General features: G+C 42.5%; 2 protein-coding genes across 6 annotated transcripts in view; one reads left to right on the top strand and one right to left on the bottom strand.

The window, feature by feature from the left end:
- nid2a (nidogen 2a (osteonidogen)) overlaps positions 1-10592 on the top strand; it is a 104385-nt gene extending 93793 nt beyond the window's left edge. For 3 of the 4 annotated variants that reach the window (XM_014210032.2, XM_014210031.2, XM_014210028.2), the window contains 4 exons: positions 4722-4879; positions 8348-8471; positions 9086-9198; positions 10069-10592. In XM_014210032.2, coding sequence (XP_014065507.2) covers positions 4722-4879; positions 8348-8471; positions 9086-9197 — 394 coding nt within the window. In that variant the 3' untranslated portion in view covers position 9198; positions 10069-10592. The remainder of the gene's footprint in view (positions 1-4721; positions 4880-8347; positions 8472-9085; positions 9199-10068) is intronic. The other variant, XM_014210029.2, reaches the window with a different exon arrangement.
- Positions 10370-21658, bottom strand: LOC106610620 (RNA transcription, translation and transport factor protein). Of its 2 annotated transcripts, none has more exons than XM_014210033.2 (8): positions 21391-21658; positions 20577-20701; positions 19667-19766; positions 19007-19093; positions 18218-18306; positions 17837-17905; positions 14476-14524; positions 10370-11026 (listed from the first exon to the last, which is right to left on the bottom strand). In XM_014210033.2, exons 1-8 carry the CDS (start codon positions 21449-21451, stop codon positions 10872-10874), a joined length of 735 nt encoding a protein of 244 aa, XP_014065508.1. In that variant the 5' UTR covers positions 21452-21658; the 3' UTR covers positions 10370-10871. The 2 variants fall into 2 exon arrangements, with proteins under 2 accessions (XP_014065508.1, XP_014065509.1); XM_014210034.2 differs by having other exon boundaries at positions 19007-19084.
- Positions 21659-22147: the final 489 nt, after the last annotated feature.

Raw genomic sequence — 22147 nt, 5'->3', positions numbered from 1 at the left:
GAACTCCCACACTAATCTAAGTTGCATCCCAAATGGCACCCTATTCTCTATATATTACACTACTGTTGTTTAGGGTCCTTGTGAAAAGTAGTGCACTATGTAGGGAATAGGGTGCAATTTGGGACACTGATTCACGTTAGTGAGACAAGGGCGGCCTCGGGAGACGCTAAGGTCAAGGGTCACAGGTTTTTCTGGGTAATCTCACTCTGACCTCATCAGCTCCAAACAAAACCCAGCCTCACTAAGATATCTCTTCTGAGGCAAGAAGTGTACTTCAGGTGGTCCCTTAGGAGCAGGCTACCCTACCCTGTCAGATCCAGGTTGTGGGGGTGTCTTTAAGTGAGTGTGTGTTTTTTGTTGTTGACGTGTGTGCGTGTGCGTGCGTGTGTGTGTGTGTGTGTGTGTGTGTGTGTGTGTGTGTGTGTGTGTGTGTGTGTGTGTGTGTGTGTGTCTTCGCACTAATGTGTATGCCTTTGCATCAGCATGTGTGTGTTTCATTTGAGTCAGGGCATTTCCCTTCTCCTTTAATTAATAGCCACGTTAATTAGGCTTCATTTCCTGTGGCCCGGCTGTCTTCCTGTGATGTGCTTACTGTGACAATACACTCTCTGCACATCAACACTCACTGGGTGGGGGGGGCAGAGGAAAGCTGGGGTTGCGTCCCAAATGGCACCCTATTTACCATATAGTGTACTACTGTTGACCAGGTTCCATAGGGCTCTGGTCAAATGTAGTGCACTATACTCTGAGTATGCCCTTTTGCCCTCTGTCGTGTCTTTGGCTATGCCGGATTAAGTGATATGACATGCTAACCTATAAAATCCTTTCTCTGTAATTAATATTACCTGATTAAGCTAATCATGTAAATGTAATTAACTAGAAAGTCGGGGCACCACGGAAGAACGTTTATAGAGCCGTTATCTTCCAAATAAACTCTTAAAATACTTAGTAATATTTTACATCGATAGCAGTCAATATTAACCCTTATCTTATTTTCAGTCTCATAATGAAAGTTGTAAATTCTTGGCTATCTTCACGAACCCTGGCTAACAAGTTGAATCAGCAATACAAAATTGGGTTTAATAATTCATTTACTAAATACCTAAACTAATCACACAGAATTACAAATACACCGAATACAAATGATGTCATACATGATGGCTGGTTACACAAAGGAAAGGGGGTTGGGCTTGAATGAAAGAGCGGGAAGACTTAGGAACAAAGAAACAGCAGCTATGCTATCGTAAATACATTATCTTATGCATTCTAAATTACCGCCCATTTGGAAAAGGAAAATGCAATAAATATTTACTCTGAGCTGCGCTTCGGTAGATTGGTCGTAGATGCTGGCCCGGGTTGGCCAACAGATCTTCCTGTCCTCGGAAGAATGTCTCTGGTGGTAAATTGGATACGTGGTGGTATCTTTGTCTGTCTGTTAGACTGGATCCGTCGTCCGTCCTTTCCTAGCCCCCGTCTACAGCGGCCGCTGCTAACTCAACGGCTAGGAAGTATCACTTCTGTCGTGAATAAGCTCAAAGTTCATACCATTCGCCACCAAAGCTCACGCCGAGGTTGGCTTAGTTCTGTACTTGACGTGTGTCTTTCTAACGTAGAGGCTGCAGACCTCACGTACTGGAACATGTGGTTATCTTTTCGTCAAAGGCTTATATAGTGGAGAGGGGGAAGGATGTGTTTCATCGTTTATAACCCCTGTCTCTTCACAGGGGTGGGCCACTGATCAAGCAGGGCACTTTCCTTATGAAAACCCAATTCTCTCATTTGGAAGCTAAAATTACATTTAATCTCCTAACAAACAATTTCAATATCAAACATTTCAATTGCATAACAATTCCATGTGACTCTGATAACTAGAGGGTGTATACTTTCCCAGGTACAGTTTATGTCGTCCTGTCATCAGTCATAATGTCTCAGATGACAACCGAACTGACATCCATACTCATTACGTTCCAAAGCATATTTCCAACTGGTTTTATTACCAAAATGTGGTTCCTTTCCCCATTTGTATGATGTTCCCAGACTCTCTATATTTAACAGGACAGCAGTCCTTCAGGACAGCAGTCCTTCAGTAGGGTCAGAAAGAGAGGGGAAGGGAGAAAGGTATTTATGGGGGGTCATAAACCTTACCCACAGGCCAACGTCATGACACCTCAGAACAGCTTCAATTCATCAGGGCATGGCCTCTACAAGGTGTCGGAAACGTTCCACAGGGATGCTGGCCCATGTTGACTCAATCTTCCCACAGTTGTTTCAATAGTCTGGATGTCCTTTGGGTGGTGGACCATTCTTGATACACATGGGAAACTGTTGAGCGTGAAAAACCAAGCAGCGTTGCGGTTCTTGACACAAACCGGTGAGCCTCGCACCTATTCTCATACCCTGTTCAAAGGCACTTCAATCTTTTGTCTTGCCCATTCACCCTCTGAATGGCACACATACACAATCCATGTCTCAATTGTCTCAAGGCGTAAATATCCTTCTTTAACCTGTATCCACCCCTTCATCTACACTGATTTGAAGTGGATTTAACAAGTGACATCAATAAGGCATCATAGCTTTCACCTGGATTCACCTGGTCAGTTTACGTCATGGAAAGAACAGGTATCCTTAATGTTTTGTACACTCAGTGTATAGGGAATAGGGTGCCATTGGGGACGTACCCTAAGGTTGACAGCGGATGGAGACAACTGATGAAGGAGAAGGCAAAAGAGGGATAGAAAGAGACAGATTGAAGCAGAGACAGAAACAGGGAAATAGAGGGAGGTAGATAAATTAGTTGAGATAGGAACTGAAGGGAAAAATCAAGATATCTAAACTGGCCCTGTCTCTCCCAATCTTTTTCTTTCTCTATCGCAATTCAATTCTAAATGCTTTATTAGCATGACGAAAGTATGCACTATATATACAAAAGTATGTGGACACCCTTTCAAATGAGTGGATTGGACGGTTTCAATCACGCCCGTTGCTGACAGGTGTATAAAATTGAGCACACAGCTAAGCAATCTCCATAGACAAATATTAGCAGTAGAATGGCCTTACTGAAGAGCTCAGTGACTTTCAACATGGCACCGTCATAGGATGCCACCTTTCCAACAAGTCAGTTCGTCAAATTTCTGCCCTGATAGAGCTGCCACAGTCAACTATAAGTACTATTATTGTGAAGTGTAAATGTCTAAGAGCAACAATGGCTCAGCCGCGAAGTGGTAGGCCACACAAGCTCACAGAACGGGACATCCGAATGCTAAAGCGCGAAGCGCGTAAAAATCGTCTGTCCTCGGTTGTAACACTCACTACCGAGTTCCAGGCTGCCTTTGGAAGCAACGTTAGCACAAGAACTGTTCGTCGGGAGCTTTATGAAATGGGTTTCCATGACCGAGCAAGCCTAAGATCACCATGCGCAATGCCAAGTGTCGGCTGGAGTGGTGTAAAACTCGCCGCCATTGGAGTTAGTTCCAGTGAAGGGAAATCTTAACGCTACAGCATACAATGACATTCTAGACGATTCTGTGGTTCCAATTTTGTGGCAACAGTTTGGGGAAGGCCCTTTCCTGTTTCAGCATGACAATGCCCCCGTGTACAAAGTGACGTCCATAAGAAATGGTCTATCGAGATCGGTGTGGAAGAACTTGACTGGCCTGCAGAGAGCCCTGCCCCCACTGATGTTGGGCAATTAGGCCTGGCTCACAGTCGGCATTCCAATTCATCACTTTGTGCACGGGGGAGTGACGTCCATAAGAAATGGTCTATCGAGATCGGTTCTTTGCCAAATTTTTAGCAGTTTTACTTTAGTGTCTTATTGCAAACAGGATGCATGTTTGGGAATATATTTATTCTGTACAGGTTTCCTTCTTTTCACTCTGTGATTTAGGTTAGTATTGTGTAGTATCTACAATGTTGTTGATCCATCCTCAGTTTTCATGGTGAAACCCCTGAGCGGTTTCCTTCCTCTACCAATAGGTGCCCTTCTTTGCAAGGAATTGGATAACCTCCCTGGTCTTTGAGATTGAATCTGTGTTTGAAATTCACTGCTCGACTGAAGGACCTTTCAGATAATTGTATGCGTGGGGTACAGAGATGAGGTAGTGATATTTTTTAAAATGTTAAACACTATTATTGCACACAGAGTGAGTCCATGCAACTTATTATGTGACTTAAGCACATTTTTACTCCTGAACTTATGTAGGCTTGCCATAACAAAGGGGTTTAATACTTTTTGACTCAATACATTTCCGCTTATTATTATTATTATTATTATTATTAATTTGTAAACATTTCTAAAAACATAATTCCACTTTGACCTTATGGGGTATTGTGTGTAGTCCAATGGCACAAAATCTCAATTTAATCAATAAAACATTCAGGCTGTAATACAGCAAAATTTGGAAAAAGTCAAAGGGTGTGAATCACTTCTGAAGGCACTGTATATACCTATCTGGTTTCATATTCAGTGTATGCTGGAATTGAACCCACAACCTTGATGTGTAGCGGAGTTGATTTGGAATCACTCCCTCCCGGGAGACTTGTAACCCCAAATGCCCCCCTCGGATCTAGAGGAAGATAAGACTTGGTTAAGACTTGGGTTGGAGAGCGGGTGACCTGGGTTCAATCCCACCAGTTACCCTTGCACACACCATTTATGAACCAAATGAGCCACCATCCACACCACCATAATTGTGCTTTCTAACTGTGTGTTGTCGCTCTAGGACCCTGTACTGGACCGACTGGAACAGGGAGGCCCCGAAAATTGAGAGATCCTCAGTGGATGGCCACAGCAGGAAGGTGCTGGTGAGGGACGGGATTGGCCTGCCCAACGCCTTGACCTTTGACACAGCCATGAGACAGGTGTGCTGGGCGGACGCAGGTAAGAATCCCGTGCCTCCTCTCGGAGCTTGGAGCATATAGAACCACACCTAAGGCATATAACTAGAACCAGCTTACTTTCCCAAATCCTCACTATCATAAAGAGGGGGGAAAAAATGCTAAACTGATCTTGGATCATGATTTTTATTTATTTTAGATTTTTTTAACTAGGCAAGTCAGTTAAGAACAAATTCTTATTTAGAATGACGGCCTACCCCGGCCAAACCTGGACGACGCTGGGCCAATTGTGCACCGCCCTATGGAACTCCCAATCACGGCCGGATGTGATACAGCCTGGATTTGAACCAGGGCTCTAGTGATGCCTCTTGCACAGAGATTCAGTGCCTTAGACTGCTGCGCCACTTGGGAGGGCAGGGCTCCAGACATTTTAACCTGGTGGCACCAGCCTATGATTTGGTCGCGCAATAGAAACATTTGTAATAATTTTATAAAGTCATTATAAATTATTTCACAATGCTTAATAAGTAGTGTAATAGACTACTGAGTTGGTATTGTTGCTAATTACAAATACATTTCATATATCCTATTGCAAAATAAAATTAATTTGGTTGTGTTTAAGAAAGTTTTAGGTAGGCCTACTATTAGAATATGAAAAAAATATTTTTTCATGAGTTTTGTTATTGTAGGCTATATGTAAAAACGATAAACCACAAAAACACCACAATTCAAGTGTTATACACGTCACAAAGAAATGTATTATTATTTAATTAAGACAGATCTTTAAAACATACAAAACACTAATAACTTGTATTAAAAAAAAACTGAATATAATAATTTAAGTTGTATTATGTTATTAGTCTGTGCTTAGTAGCCTATGCTGCCTCAAGTCCTCACATGTAGAACACATGGAATAACAGCTGTAATATTCTACAAAAAAAAGTGATATTTTGAAATAGAGCCCATGCCTTAATTTTAAGTTGTTTGGTAAATGTATGATTTTAGATACCTTAGAACCTGCTCTTTCCGATTATGAAATCCAAACATTTTACCTGCATGAATGTCGATTTGAAAACATTCCCTTTTTTTCAATTACCCACGCTGTGCAGCAGTCTCTTCATTCGCAAGGCAATTGATAATATTGTCACCCATAAGACTATTGTCTTTAGGCTATATCTATTATTATAGGTCTGTGTGAAATTAGTTTTGATATAGTTTAAGTGTAGTTTTGATGGGCCATTGTCAGTTGGGCCATGTGGTGAAGGAAGGGCGGGGGGAATGACATGTCCTCCTAAAACTCCTTATAACACAAACTCTGTTTGTGATATTGACATTCTAACCACAGTGTGTTGAATAGACTTATTTAGAAAAAGTCAAAGGGGGGACATGACTTGGAAAATTGCAGAGTAATTCAAATGTTAAATTCATATGACCTCAAAATGATGCCCACTGAGTTTTTAGCTCGTTATCTATGATTAATCTCTCCTATTTCATCTTTCAAATAAGTACATGGAGTTGTATGCTTGTTCACACACGCAAGCTTATGGGTGAAATGATTGAATAATATGTATATGTACATTCATTTTGCAATGCTTGTGCTCGTAACGTGGCCGGTGTGGTTTGCCTGTAAAATGCTGACCAAACCAGTGGTGGAGTCTGTGTAGCCAGGCGCTAAATAAGAATTTGGTTCTATTTTAGATGCTTGACCCGTTGCAAGTCCCGCCTCTCCCATTACTCATTGGTTTTGACGAGCATATACCCACGTGGACGATGAAAGATGAATGAGGTCCACTTTCCAGTCCAGTTGGTGGCGGTAATGCACCTTAAAGTTGGTTGCCAACCGCCATATAAAATCCACAGAAGAAGAAGAAAGACGAAGGAGAGATTGATCAAATAACTATGTTTCCCATTTTTATCTGTGGATTAATTGTCGGAGTAGAGAACACAATATGTTGTATTACTGAAAATGGGTCCAAATTCTACAAAGATCATTCTAAAAAAAAGGACCGCATGCATTTTAGGTAAAATAACAACCCAATGTTTATCTCCCAGGACAAATTAGCTAGCAACAGCAAGCTAGCTAAATTACGCCTCACACCAACAGCTCTATTTGCGCGAATTATTATGCAGCATCATCTGGATATGTGTGCAACAAAAGTTCAACATTCACCTTCTGCTACCATTTCTGTTCAACCTGTCTATGCATACAGTTTGACGCATACGCTCCATAAATCAAACGTATGCACCACACAGAATGCACTGCAACTGCAACGCTCTTTCCTTTGGATATGAATGCACTTCTGGTGTACCCAAATGCAAGGACACTGTTGGTGTGATCGAGGCTACATGCATGCTGCTGAGGAGAGCGATAGAGAGGAGTCTTGGGCTACTATTGATTGTGAAGATGGAGGCCTTTTTGATTGAAGTAAAACGAAAAAGTTAAGAGTGCCTATAGTGAAAATCCTACAAGGGAAATGTCCTCCATTTGGACAAGTATTAATATAGTATTGAACAAAGATGGAAACAACGTTGGCGCGGCCAAATGCAGGCACGTGCAACTCGCTATTCAGGTAGGATGCAATTTTAGGACTTTATTTTTTTTCTTCGTATTTACAGTATTTTATCATTGTAAGTCATTGTCATTATTGTAGGCATATTTATTAATATATGCAAAGTGTGTTTTGTTTCATAGTGTTGAGACATTTTTGTTGGCAAAATTAAGTTTGATCTGTCTTTTTAATTGTGTGCTCCGTGTATTTAGTTTAAAATAGGTTATAAGTAAACCAGTTGTAAAATACATATCATTAGCCTATTGCTGTCATTTGTTGGGGATGCACTAGCCTTTCTTGGTTACCTAATTGCTGCAATACAGCCTGTTCAAAACTTTTGTGACGTTTAAACCAGATAGCAATACACCACCGGTAGTTGTTTCACAGTTGATTTTGGTATTTTAACCTGCTTGTCATGAACTCGTCTGGTGGGGATAGACAAAATTAGCAGACGCACGGCTGGAGCCGGTTTGGTCAGCATGTAAAAGCCGATTTATGGTCAATCTGGCTCTGTATTGGCCGTACAGAATTTACTGCTATGCGGCCTCTGCAGAAGTCAGGGCATTCATACTTCGCGGAGGAGAACAGAGCTGTTGTCAAGGAAGTGAGTTTGTGTTTATACAGGACCTCCCACGGTCCCACGCCCACCTACCCTCAAGCAATCTTGTCAGTGCGGAGCTATACAGAGCCCTCTGCATTGTCACAAAATCGGGAGGCGATTGAATAATGTACATTTTTTTGCAACTCTCGAGTTTGCATGTTAGTGGGGATGGGGCCAAGCTGTTTTGGAGCAGAGTCAGAGGTGATACACAGTTCCGATGCATACAGACTGTATACTACTCTATATACTATGAAAGGGGCTTATACTGTTATCAACCTGATGAAACCTATAAAATCTCTCCCTTACCATCCCCGATCTCTTATCTTTTCTCTCTGTGTCCTCCCCTCTTTCCCTCTCACAGGGACCAAGCGTCTGGAGTGCGTTGCGTCTGATGGGACGGGTAGAAGGGTGATCCACAGCAACCTGAACTACCCATTCAGTATGGTGTTCTATGCCAACCACTTCTATTTCACAGACTGGAGGCGGTAAGAGAGGAACATATCTGGGTTTAAATAGTAGTAGTTATGTCAAATACTTAAGCTGTGCTTGGAGGTCGATGGGTGCAACGGTTGCATGCAAACCCTGTAAATAATATTTAAAGTAGTGTTCTTTTTTAGGTTCAGTGTAATGGTATGAGAGATTTTTTTTTACTGATCTTCAGCAACACATTGCACAACTGGCAGCAACCAGCTGAATTGCGAATACAATTTACATTTAAAAAAAATAGTGTACCAAAAGACCAATACGGTCCAAGCAAGCGCAATGAATGAAAGTATCTAGTAATGTTCATCATTAGCTGTTGTCTTGAGCAGAGGGCATTGATGTTAAAGCCAGGGAGAAACAGTTAGGGCTCGATTCAATTTGTACTGCTTCAGTGTTCCAGATTGCTTGATTGAAATGTAAGTCATTTCAAATTGAGCCGACATAAGCAGCATTTACCGTGAATGTACTCCCGCAAATGCTGGAACATTGTCTTTAAATTTCAATCATACTGTAATGCCGAACTTCAGCACCACAGATGAAATCTAGCTCTTCATTAGGGCACTTTGTTCAAACTTGAATATGTATTTTTTTTCTTCTCTTTCTGTGGTGTTTGTAGGGACGGAGTCATTGCTCTGAGTCGGGACAGCAGCCAGTTCACAGACGAGTACCTACCTGACCAGAGGTCTCACCTGTATGGCGTCACCATAGCTACCACCCACTGTCTATAAGGTAATAGTGTACATCTTTATAGCGTCCTGTCCATGGGGTGGAACTTTTACATCAAGCTGCCTCATGCTACAGAAACATAATTATGTGGGCTCGCGCACAAATCTTGACTCATGTTATTGGTGACGTTCCAGGTTGTCTGTTTTGCAGTCATGCTGTGCATCTCAGATTGCTATATCATATGAATTGGTAACAAGACACTTCCTTAGACATTGAGATCTGATAATCTGTGCAGCGCCTGCAAAACCAACAATGTTACCCTCATGTTAAAGTGATAGCATTCACTGTTGTCAGTGGTTTTACACATCTGGTGGAAATAAAATCAGATGAACTGTTCCACTTATGCCTTTTTGGGTGTCAGTAAGATAAAAGCAGTCTGTGTAGCCTGAAATGTTTATCTTTTTGCAACTCGGCAGATTAAGTATGGTCCCCAGTGTTGAGGCTCCCTGCTTTCTCATGTGACGGTATCAGAGCTGACACCTGCAAAAAGAAAAAAAAGACCATAAAATGCCAAACAACAGAAGCATTACAAACAGCCTTGAAACAGAACCTGTCAACTCAGAAGTTCCTCCGGGGGGGTAGAAGGCACCTGCTGCCAAATCACTGTACTTCAGACCTAGGTGACGAAATGTGACCGGTCCTCGCTTAGACTTCAAAGCCATGGAAATCTAGCGGCAAGAACCCTATGAGATGACAGTCTTGTGTTTGGTGGGAGCACTCTTGAAATGTAAAAAGAGGGGTATTTATGGAGATTTAAAAAATTACAAGTTTGGAAAGTAATGTTTGTTCTGTGACAGACGTTACTTTTTTTTTTAGCTGAGTGTGGGGTAGCCATCCTTCCTGTGGCCCTAATGTGGTTGTCATCTGTTGCAGGGAGACAATGATAGAGACAATTGTTTTTATGGTGCTATTTTGGCAGTCTTGACGTGCTTGCCCGTGAGAACCCTTCCGTCGTACACTGCTACAGAGGCGGCGAAAGAAGACGCGATGGAGCAAGTATTCCACCAACCACAGCAAATTTACAAAACATCAACTGCGACAACCCCCCCCCCGCAAAAAAAGTTTTGTACATTTGTTTTATACCTCATTTCTTACTTTCTACTGTATTTTTGTATGTGACTTTTTAAAGAAAGCCAAAGAAAATAGCTTTAAAATAAGATCTTTGAGCCACAAGTCCTGTTATAACTGTCAATGTGTATTGAATGAACACACAGCAATGCAGTATGAGTATTCTGTGCACTAATAAGAATTTTGTATTTCACCACATGGAACTTTGTCTTCACAAATATCTGTTACCATTTTTTTTAAATCCTTTTTTATTTTTTGTAAGATGTGATATTTATAACAATAAAATGTGATTCAGGACTTAAACAGAAATGGATCATTTCAGCAAAGAATCTGAGAACTTACCATTTCTTACATATATATAAAAAAATGTATTTCATACATTTCCCCCCCCCCCCCCCCCTCCAAAACAAGTCGATTTAATTCCAATCCTCCCAGCTCCTTATCAAAAACATCCAAATCAAAAGGGCTTCTTCATGGTTGTTAGGGGGAGGCGAAAATAGAATAAGAACAGGGTCCTGGACCATGTATAGTTTGTGACTGGTACTGCTTTTCCAGACTGCGTGTGTTGGGAGTTATAGGGCAGAGGTCAATGGATCAGGCAGGCCAGGTCATCTGCCGACCTTGCCCAGGCGGTGGTCTGTCTTGGGGTCTGCGATGATGGCCTGGACAGCTACGATAGCCTCGTTGATCCGGGTCTGCAGGTCTCGCAGCTCCTCAATGTGAAGCAGACGCAGGATCTGAGCCGCCTCGTTCAGGGTAGCGTCTGCAGAGAAAGGAGCAGCACACCGTTAAGAGGCCGTGTTCCAGGACATGAGATTATGCTCAGTGACTAAGGTCATAGTTGAATTCTTGTATGAATGTAGGAACACATGTTGACAGGATTAAGGATGCATGCAATCACGCTTTTGTTTTCCCTAGGTTCTAAATGCGGTGTTAAAAAAGCCATATTTGTAGTGACCCGAAAAATAAAAATTCCACACATGCACTACCGTTCAAAAGCTTGAAGTCACTTAGAAATGTCCCTGTGCTTTTCTTTAAAACCATTAAAAGAACATCAAATTGATCAGAAATAAAGTGTAGACATGGTTCATGTTGTGAATTACTATTGTAGCTGGAAAAAGCAGATTTAATGGAAATTCTACATAGGTGTACAGAGGCACATTATCAGCAACCATCACTCCTGTGTTCCAATGGCAGGTTGTGTTAACTAAAGTTTTGTTTCTGGCCATTTTGAGCCTGTAATCGAACCCACCAATGCTCATGCTCCAGATACTCAACTAGTTTAAAGGCGGTCAGTTTTATTTCTTCTTTAGTCACCACAGTTCAGCTCTGCTAACATAATAGGAAAAGGGGTTTTCTAATGATCAACTTGGATTAGCGAACACAATTTGCCATTGGAACAAAGGAGTGATGGTTGCTGATAATGGGCCTCTGTACACCTATGTAGATAATCCATAAAAAATAAATAAACTCAGCAAAAACATCCACTGTCAACAGCATTTATTTTCAGCAAACTTAACATGTATGAACATAAGATTCAACAACAGAAACTGAACAAGTTCCACAGACATGTGACTAACAGAAATTGAATAATGTGTCCCTGAACAAAGGAGGGGGGGGTCAAAATCAAAAGTAACAGTCAGTATCTGGTGTGGCTACCAGCTGCATTAAGTACTGCAGTGCATCTCCTCATGGACGGCACCAGATTTGTCAGTTCTTGCTGTGAGATGTTACCCCACTCTTCCACCAAGGCACCTGCAAGTTCACGGGGGGGGAGAGATGGCCTTAGCCCTCACCCTCCGATCCAGCTGGTCACAGACGTACCCTATGGGATTGAGATCTGGGCTCTTCACTGGCCATGGCAGAACACCGACATTCCGGTCTTGCAGGAAATCACACACAGAACGAGCAGTATGGCTGGTGGCATATGCTGGAGGATCATGTCAGGATGAGCCTGCAGGAAGGGTACCACATGAGGGAGGAGGATGTCTTCCCTGTAACGCACAGCGTTGAGATAGCTTGTCGTCATTGCAGGCACAGTCCGATGAGGCTGTGACACACCGCCCCAGACCATGACAGAACCTCCACCTCAAAATCGATCCCGCTCCAGAGTGCAGGCCTCGGTGTAACGCTCATTCCTTCGACAATAAACGCAAATCTGACCATCACTCCTGGTGAGACAAAACCACAACTCGTCAGTGAAGAGCACTTTTTGCCAGTCCTGTCTGGTCCAGCGACGGTGGGTTTGTGCCTGTCGGCAACGTTGTTGCCAGTTATGTCTGGTGAGGGCCTGCCTTAACAGGCTCTCTCAGCACTGATGGAGGGATTGTGCGTTCCTGGTGTAACTGGGCAGTTGTTGCCATCCTGTACCTGTCCCGCAGGTGTGATGTTTGGATGTACCGATCCTGTTAAAAACAGCTAAAAGTGAGAAAAAAAAGGCAATGCTCGTGGAATGTATAGTGCATAGTGGAGGCTTGTTGTTACGCGTGGTCTGCCACTGCGAGGACGATCAGCTGTCCGTCCTGTCTCCCTGTAGCGCTGTCTTAGGCGTCTCACAGTACGGACATTGCAATTTATTTATTGCCCTGACCACATCTGCAGTCCTCATGCCTCCTTGCAGCATGACGAAAGGCATGTTCACACAGATGAGCAGGGACCCTGAGTCTGTAGAAAGGTCTCTTTAGTTTTCATAACTGTGACCTTAATTGCCTACCGTCTGTAAGCTGTTAGTGTCTTAACGACCGTTCCACAGGTGCATGTTCATTAATTGTTTAAGGTTCCTTGAACAAGCATAGGAAACAGTAAACCCTTTACAATGAAGATACTTGGATTTTTACGAATTATCTTTGAAAGACAGGGTCCTGAAAAATCTGCCGTTTCCAGCTACAATAGTCATTTACAATGTCTACTGTATTTCTGATCAATTTGATCTTTTAAAATGGAGCCCCCCAAAAAATAAAAGCGCATAACTTTCAAAAACAAGGACATTTCTAAGTGACCCAGAACGTTTGAACGGTAGTATACATACCTCTCGGCAAGTACGTACAACTCTTGCACTGACACAGGGGATATGATATTATGTTGACATGACAGGCCACTTCAAACAGTGGTTCACAGGGAAATGTCACTCGTTTCCACAATGACACATTCCATGTCTTTTCCTTTGCCCGGATGCATCTCCAACAGATCTGGATCAGATCTCGACTATGTGATGGCCCTAGCCACCCAAGCAATCCTACTAAGTATTACATCGACAGTAGTCAAGATAAATTCCATTACTGTTCTGTCAATCATATCAAGAGGACAGAACGGGTTTGCCATTGTGCCCTAGGGGGCAGCCTAGCTGTTAGCTCCTGCAAATGTATTGTTAATTTTGTTATATTTTTCTGCAAACTGTTGTTTTAGGAAGATAGAGATCACAAATCTCATGATCTGAAATCGTATTTTCAATACTACAATAAATCGATTATTAGATTGATTGCACTGCTAGCTTGCTTTACAGCTAGCTTTGTTAATGCAGTTTTGATTTGGGGAGCTCATGCCGGGGATTTCCTCTCGAGGTGTCGGGCAGCTTGGACAGACTGGACTCTGTGCTGAATCGTGGCGCTGTAATGGAAGCCTGCTACATTGGGACTGGGAGACAATTCAGCCTGGAGAACACCACTGGAGATTACTCGGGCTGAGGAGCTACGGGATGCGATTCAACTCAGCGAGGGTGGCTAAACAGTGGAAAGATTTGCAAGGCAGAGCCAGGCTACTCCTAAGTGGTCGCAACCAACGTGGTTTGGACAGTGAAGAAAGCTGGCTGGCTAGTTCTGCTATTCCCAAGGAGAGCAACCACTTATCTGGAGGACTATTCAAATGTGTTATGTTTTGGTCTTTGCAGTATTTAATTATTTGGGCCATGTGATATTTACTGCAATTCAGCTTTTAGCTGTGATTGTGTAACATGTTTGAAGAGGACCAATGGAAATACATTTTTTTTACTTAAATGCATTGTTTGTCACATTTAATTGTCAAATAAAAATGTGTGGAGACCATTAACATCATAATAATCATCTTGGACACACCAGGGAATTGACAGCGTAAACATTTGCAGTTACAGAAGCACTTAAATGTAATTTAGGGACTAGTCCCTTTTTGAGGATAATACACTGCCGTTTGAATGTGTCCTGTGTGCATTACTTAAAATACTCGACTGCGAGCACTCACCTCCAGTATCAAAGCCGAGGATGTGCTTGTCCAAGGCCACGGGGAGACCCTTGAGGCAAAAACAGGAAGAGACATCACAGCAATTAGGGGACACAGGAAGTGCCAATATACAGCCGTCCTCTTAAAATAGCGTAGCTACAGAGATGTCTTACATACCACTGCACATACACTCTGAGGCTCTATGTACAGTGCCTTGCAAAAGTATTCATTGGATTTCATATAATGGACATACAAAAACGTCCAAATTGGTAAAGTGAAATTAAAAAAGTAACTTGTTTAAAAAACTGAAAAGTGGTGCGTGCATATGTATCCACCCCCTTTGTTATGAAGCCCTTAAATAAGACCTGGTGCAACCAATTACCTTCAGAAGTCACATAATTAGTTCAAGTCCACCTGTGTGCAATCTAAATGTCACATGATCTACCACAATCTCATATACATACACCTGTTCTGAAAGGCCCCAGAGTCTGCAACGCCACTAAGAAAGGGGCACCACCAAGCAAGCTGCACCATGAAGACCAAGGAGCTCTCCAAACAGGTCAGGGACAAAGTTGTGGAGAAGTATAGATCCGGGTTGGGTTATAAACAAAACTTTGAACATCCCACAGAGCACCGTTAAATCCATTATTTTTAAAAAAAATGTAAAGAATATGCCACCACAAACCTGCCAACAGAGGGCCGCCCACCAAAACTCACAGACCAGGCAAGGAGGGCATTAAATCAGAGAGGCAACAAAGTGACCAAAGATAACCCTGAAGGAGCTGCGGAGATGGGAGTATCTGTCCATAGGACCACTTTAACCTCTCTTGGGCAGGTGGGACGCTAGCATCCAACCCACGGTTCACACTATTCAACAGCCAGTGAAAAATCAGAGCGCCAAATTCAAAACCACAAAATGTCATAATTCAAAGTTCTCAAACATACGACTATTTTACACCATTTTAAAGATACACATCTCCTTAATGTAACCACGTTGTCCGATTTCAAAAAGGCTTTACGGCGAAAGCATAAAGTTAGGACAGTTCCAACACGAAAAACCACAGCCATTTTCCTAGCAAGGACAGGCGTCACAAATACCAGAAATTCAGCTAAAATTATGCACTAACCTTTGACGATCTTCATCAGATGACACTCCTAGGACATCATGTTACACAATACATGCATTTTTTGTTCGATCAAGTTGATATTTATATCCATAAACAGCCTTTTACATTGGCGCGTGATGTTCAGAAAATATTTTGCCTCCAATACTACCGGTGAATCAGCACAACAATTTAGAAAAATACTCATCATAAACGTTGATAAAATCTTAAACTGTTATTCAAAGAATTATAGATGAACATCTCCTTTATGCAACCGCTGTGACAGATTTCAAAAAAGCTTCACGGGGAAAGCACACTTTGCAATCTGAGTACTGCGCTCAGAAAAATACACTAGGCAATACAGATACCCGCCATTTTGGAGTCATCTAAAATCATAAATAGCATTAGAAATATAAACTTACTTTGATGATCATCAGAAGGCACTTCCAGGAATCCCAGGTCCACAATAAATGTTATTTTGTTCGATAAAGTCCATAATTTATGTCCAAATAACTCCTTGTTGTTTCCGCGTTCAGTAAGCTACACCAAGTGTAGGAAGCGCGGCCAAAATGTCACGACGAAAAGTCAAAAAAAAGTTATATTTACGTTCGTTCAAACATGTCAAACGTTGTATAGCATCAATCTTTAGGGCCTTTTTAACTTAGAACTTCAATAATATTCCAACCGGACAATTCCAGTGTCTTGAAAAACATTTTGGAACACAGCCAACATGAATGCGCGCCAATGAACTCGTTTGCTTTCCTGAGTCAACAACTTCCAACTTCCTCTGTTCATCATAGACGCCTCAAACAACTTGCTAAAGACTGACATCTAGTGGAAGCCTTAGGAAGTGCAAAATGAACCCTAAGTCACTGTGTGTTCGATAGGCAATGACTTGAAAGGACTACAAGCACCAGACTTCCCACTTCCTGGTTAGATTTGTCTCAGGTTTCTGCCTGCCATATGAGTTCTGTTATACTCACAAACACCATTCAAACAGTTTTAGAAACTTCAGAGTGTTTTCTATCCAAATCTATTAATAATATGCATATTCTAGTTCCTGAGCCCGAGTAGTAGGCCGTTTAATTTGGGTACGTTTTACATCCGGCCGTGAAAATACTGCCCCCTACCCAAGAGAGGTTAAACCGTACACGCCACAGTGCTCGGCTTTACGGAAGAGTGGCCAGAAAAAAAGCCATTGCTTAAAGAAAAATAGTAAGCAAACACATTTGGTGTTAGCCAAAAGGCATGTGGGAGACTCCCCAAACATATGGAAGGTACTCTTTTTTGCCATCAAGGAAAGCGCAAACCCAACACCTCATCACCCCGAGATCGTCATCCCCACAGTTTAGCATGGTGGTGGCAGCACATGCTGTGGGTATGTTTCCCCCATCGGCAGGGACTGGGAAGCTGGTCAGAATTGAAGGATGGCGCTAAATACAGGGAAATTCTTGAGGGAAACCTGTTTCAGTCTTCCAGAGATTTGAGACTGGGACAGAGGTTCATATTCCAGCAGGACAATGATCCTAAGCATACTGATAAAGCAACACTCAAGTGGTTTAAGGGGAAACATTTAAATGTCTTGGAATGGCCTAGTCAAAGCACAGACCTCAATCCAATTGAGAATCTGTGGTATGACTTAAAGATTGCTGTACACCAGTGGAACCCATCCAACTTGAAGGAGCTGGAGCAGTTTTGGCAAAAAAAATCCCAGTGGCTAGATGTGCCAAGCTTAAAGAGACATACCCCAAGAGACTAGCAGCTGTAATTCCTGCAAAAGATGGCTCTACAAAGTATTGACTTTGGGGGGTGAATAGTTTTGCATGCTCAAGTTCAGTTTGTCTTATTTGTTTCACAATTTTTTATTTTGCATCTTCAAGGTGGTAGGCATGTTGTTTAAATCAAATGACACAAACCCCCAAAAAACTATTTTATTTCAGGTTGTAAGGCAACAAAATTGGAAAAATGCCAAGGGGTGTGAATACTTTCGCAAGCCACTGTGTCAAGTGTCTCAGAGTCCCCCCACCCCTGTCCATAGAATTTTATAAAGGCTAAACTGATCCTAAACCAGTACTCAGATGTTTTGTACAGAGAGTTCAGAGTGCACTTGAGTGTGCTTGCCTTGTGCAAATGGTCCCAAAAATACAAAACCAGTCCTGTTTGGACCCAGTTCTGAAGTATTGTTGGCTTTCTTTCAGATCACGTTTTAAAACCTTTGTCATTTTGATGAGGTCTACTAAATGTGTAAGCGGGAGGGTGGATCTGCCTCAGTATCTCACCTCTTTAGACTGCCTGGCCTTGGCTATGGCTTCTGGGGTCAGCCTCTCTTGGATGAGGATCCTTATAGCCTGTTGGACAAGTGGAATAATCACACCATTGCTACCAAATCTGCATAAGTCTGAAATCTGCACAGGGTCATCATTTACAACATGGTCATAAGAACTGAGTAACACCCTTTTCACAGTATAGCGCCAATCCGAACTGGCTCTGATATTTTCATTTTACATTGTCCTTTCCAGCAAGGTTCCAGTAACTATGGTGGGTGCGTAACTAGGCCATCGCACTACCGCTAGGCACAGCTTGGCTCAGTAGTGTGAAAAGGGCCTTAGTACATTTGTCCCATTTCATAGACATGGTGCTTGATGGCTGCTGGTTCTCACCTTCAGCATGACCAGGTAGTCGTCGTGACGCTGGATCTTCAGCATGTTAGCCAGGCCCATCACGCCAGCCTTAAAGTCTGGGTTGTTGCCTTGAGGAGCAAGAAGGGAACACACCCAGTCACCTTAACACTATACATATCTACCCCTACCACTCCAGTATCCCTGCACATTGTAAATATGGTATTGGCACTGACCCTGTACATTCAGTAGCTTACTTTCTCGTGTTCTTGTTCTACTTTATAGTACTACAGATATTGATTACTGCATTGTTGGGAAAGAGCTTTCAAGAAAGGCATTTCACTGTATTTGTGCAAGTGACAAAACTTGAAACACTTATTTTCAATACAGCATGGGCCTGTTGACATTCATAATATCAGCTGGAGCCACAACTGTCCCTGTTGGTTTGATTCTCATCTTTTTTTGCATGGTAATCAAACAAAAGATAACCATATGTAATCACTGGGAATAAACCATCTTCAAGGGAAGTCAAGCCTAAACAGGCCAGGTAGGTAATAATGAGCATAAAGCAAAAGAACGGTGCCTACGCTAGAAGAGTAGCTAGTGAAAGGCACCACATGAGCCTGAGGTATCCAACATGTCTAGTTGCCACTGTCAGCCTCTACATTCCCATAGCAGTGGTAGGTTGCTGTGTGCAATGATGATTGTATCACAAAACATCAGGGACAGAGGAAGAGGAGTGAATAGAGGATGAGGGAGATGAGTAGAGGGGTAAGGGGAGAGAGGAGGATAGGCATTTAGAGGAAGAGATGAAAGAGTGGTTAAGCTCACTGTCCAGATGGATGAGTGGATCCGAGGGTTTCTCCGCCTTGGTGGCCGTGGCTGGCGGACAGTTCTTGTACTTCTCAACTGGGGAGCCAGTGGGACATACAACATCCAGAAAGTGACCACTTAGTCGATGCCCCCCACTTATTACATACTACTTAACTGCTTTTACAACAAAATACTTGCTTTAATAGTGTGTAAACTCAGTCATTTAACATTCCTGGACACTAACAATAGTGTATGGCAACAGAGGGTGGAACCACAATTAGATTATCCCTCTAACCACAAGGCAGGCAGCCTAGTGGTTAGAGCGTTGGACTAGTAACCGAAAGGTTGCAAGATCGAATCCCTGAGCTGACAAGGTAAAAATCTGTTGTTCTGCCCCTGAACAAGACAGTTAACCACCCACTGTTCCTAGGCTGTCATTGAAAATAAGAATTTGTTCTTAACCGACTTGCCTAGTTAAATAAAGGTCAAATAAATGATCCCTTATGGTGGAACAGTCAAAGTTGCCACTTAATACAATGCTACCATCTAGTGGCTGAACACCACAACAATACATTCAAAGTAGTAATATGGCCCAAGTACACACAATGGGCACCGAATCATAACACTAGTCCCTTCAATAAATCAAGAGCTACAAGGAGTAAATGGATGGTACAGTACCATTATCTCCATACTCGAACCGAACTGCTAGACCCAGCAACCAGTCCACCGACTCCTGTCTCTCTTGGACACTGAATGGGCAGTTTACATCTTGAAGATACTACGTAGGAAACAGAAAATCAAGATCATGTTCAGTCGGGAGAAAACTTGCCACAGTGTGCCTTACAGAACATGACCCAGGGTACTGTGAATACAAGGTTCCTGAGACCATAACCGTGATACAATCTTCTTCAAAATGGTTTACCTCTATCAGAGTGGTGTCATTACTAGCTCTCACCAGGTAGCTCTTTGATTCAGAGCTTGTGTATTCATCAGCGCTCACCATAAAACTAAAAGAAGCATTTATTGGACAAATGCACGTAGGTCCCTCCCTGTTGGCTTCCGTTTGGTTCCTATTGAATACACCACAGGTGAGACATGGCTGAACAATTGAAAAAAAGTGGTAGTTTCTCCTTGAGCAGCATGCCTTACCCAGAGGAACCTTTACTGTCCAGACTCATCACACTGGGGAACTATTCAAGCCTGGAGACACAAAGGTTTCTGGTGCAAGCGCTGACATGTGCTTTGTCTCAAGAGTCTTTCCTCATCCCGTTCTCCCCTCACCACTTTCTCAAAAATCCACTCACCACTTTCTCAAAAATGGCAGTTGATAGCGAGAGGATTCGTGGAGAGGGTGCTTCCTGGACAGAAAACGGGATAGTAACTTCACAACCCCAATGGAGGTTCTCCAATGAAAAAGAGAGCGTCACAGCTATGGAGACCAGTGATTAGGCCGGTAAATCGGATTGCTTTCAGCATTCTAGAATGATTAGGCCTACAGACTAATCCTGGGGCGCGTTCAGCAGGACAACGGTTTTGGAAGGTTCAGATAAAACCTTTGACTGACCCTGTAGCTAGCCTTGCTGCTCACCTGCTCAAAGGACTTGGGCCATTCCGAGCTGGGGATATTTCTCAGGTTGACCCGGTCTTCAATTTTGTAGTGTCTGATTTTCTGGTCTTCCAGCCACACAATGAAATTCCTGAACTCTGTCTCATCTGTGCAAAGCAGAACATGAAGACAGTGACACAATAACTAGATGCACAAATAGTGGTAATAATAGATTTCCTGTGTTAAATTATGGTCTGTGTTATAATAACTGGGTAGCCAGTGGGAATAATATAATGGGACAGATATAAAGCACTGACCACATTTATATTGAACCGGCAGAAATTCGCATAAGAAAATTATGTAAAATTCCTAATACAATTCACTCATAATATACCAACAAGGTATAGAGAGATTATCACTTTGATGCCACCCCTAGCCTAGCTAAAGTTAGCTAATTATCTAACATTACCTAGTTGCGTTCTCCGTCTCAACTGCCTCGCTGGCACTGTTGTTAGTAAACTAGCTATGCTAGTTAGCCAACTATGTGGCTTAGCTAGCTCCCAAAAAGCTAGTTAGCTGGGCAAAAGCACACAACCTGACCACCTAACAAGACTCACAGGTTCATAATTTTGTATTATTAACACAGCTAATATAAACAAAACATGCATACATATTACAGACATGGCTGTATCGAAATGTTTTAAACTTAGAGTAACGTCAAAGACAGTATGGTAACAACTAACGTTAGCTAGCTAGATGCTACAGCTACATATTTTGAGCATGGCCATGGGTGGCTCTGAAAGTGCACGTCATTCACTAGCAGATAGCTTGTTCGTCGTGGTTCTGTTATAGCTACCGTTGCAGTCAAATCCAGAGGGGTTATGATAATCCAACGCTGTCAGTTTTCTTCGAAACATTTTGTCAAGTGGTTCTACCTTTATAGGTCACAAATAGTGGAACTCCTAGCAGAGACGCACAGAGATCTTCTGTGGGTTTTATGGCGGACTACAACCCAAAAAGGTGTATTGCCGCCACCAACTGGACGGCTTGAAACAAAAACAAGGTACAACGAAAATCCATACATTTTATTTGTCTTTATTTAACTAGGCAAGTCAACTAAGAACAAATTCTTATTTACAATGACGGCCTACCCCGCCCAAACCCTTCACCACGACGACGCTAGGCCAATTGTGCGCTGCCCTATGGGACTCCCAATTAGGCTGATGTGATACAGCATGGAATCGAACCAGGGTCTGTAGTGACACTGAGATGCAGTGCCTTTGACCACTGCGCCACTCGGGAGCCCCCATACATGAATGGGAAACTAACTTAATCCACCTAAATAAAAAAAATAGTACATTGACAAAACAAAATTAAACTCCCACTTCTATATTCTTTCAATTCTCTATATGTCCCTTCCCAGGCTCTAGGGCCTGAGAGGGTGCTACGGCTTGTGATAATATTCCATACAACTCCTTCGCCGAGAAATCTTTCAGCCCCAGGAACCGCTCGGCCACTTCCACAATGATTTCTATCTTCCTGGACTTTCTCTCCACCTTGGTAGTGCCATTTATCACCATATCTATAAAGGCCACAAAGTCCACCTTCTTAAC

This window comes from Salmo salar, chromosome ssa09 (genome assembly GCF_905237065.1).
Source record: "Salmo salar chromosome ssa09, Ssal_v3.1, whole genome shotgun sequence".
Taxonomy (NCBI): domain Eukaryota; kingdom Metazoa; phylum Chordata; class Actinopteri; order Salmoniformes; family Salmonidae; genus Salmo; species Salmo salar.
Note: the sequence above shows the minus strand (reverse complement) of the source record. Positions and strands in the feature narration are given on the sequence as shown.

Coding starts and splice junctions, on each gene's coding strand:
- LOC106610620 (XM_014210033.2), bottom strand. CDS start 21,451: ATGTTTCGAAGAAAACTGACAGCGTTGGATTATCATAACCCCTCTGGA. Junction 19,767..20,576: donor GGCCCAAGTCCTTTGAGCAG/GTGAGCAGCAAG, acceptor TTTCCTACGTAG/TATCTTCAAGATGTAAACTG. Junction 18,307..19,006: donor TCCACTCATCCATCTGGACA/GTGAGCTTAACC, acceptor TTGCTCCTCAAG/GCAACAACCCAGACTTTAAG.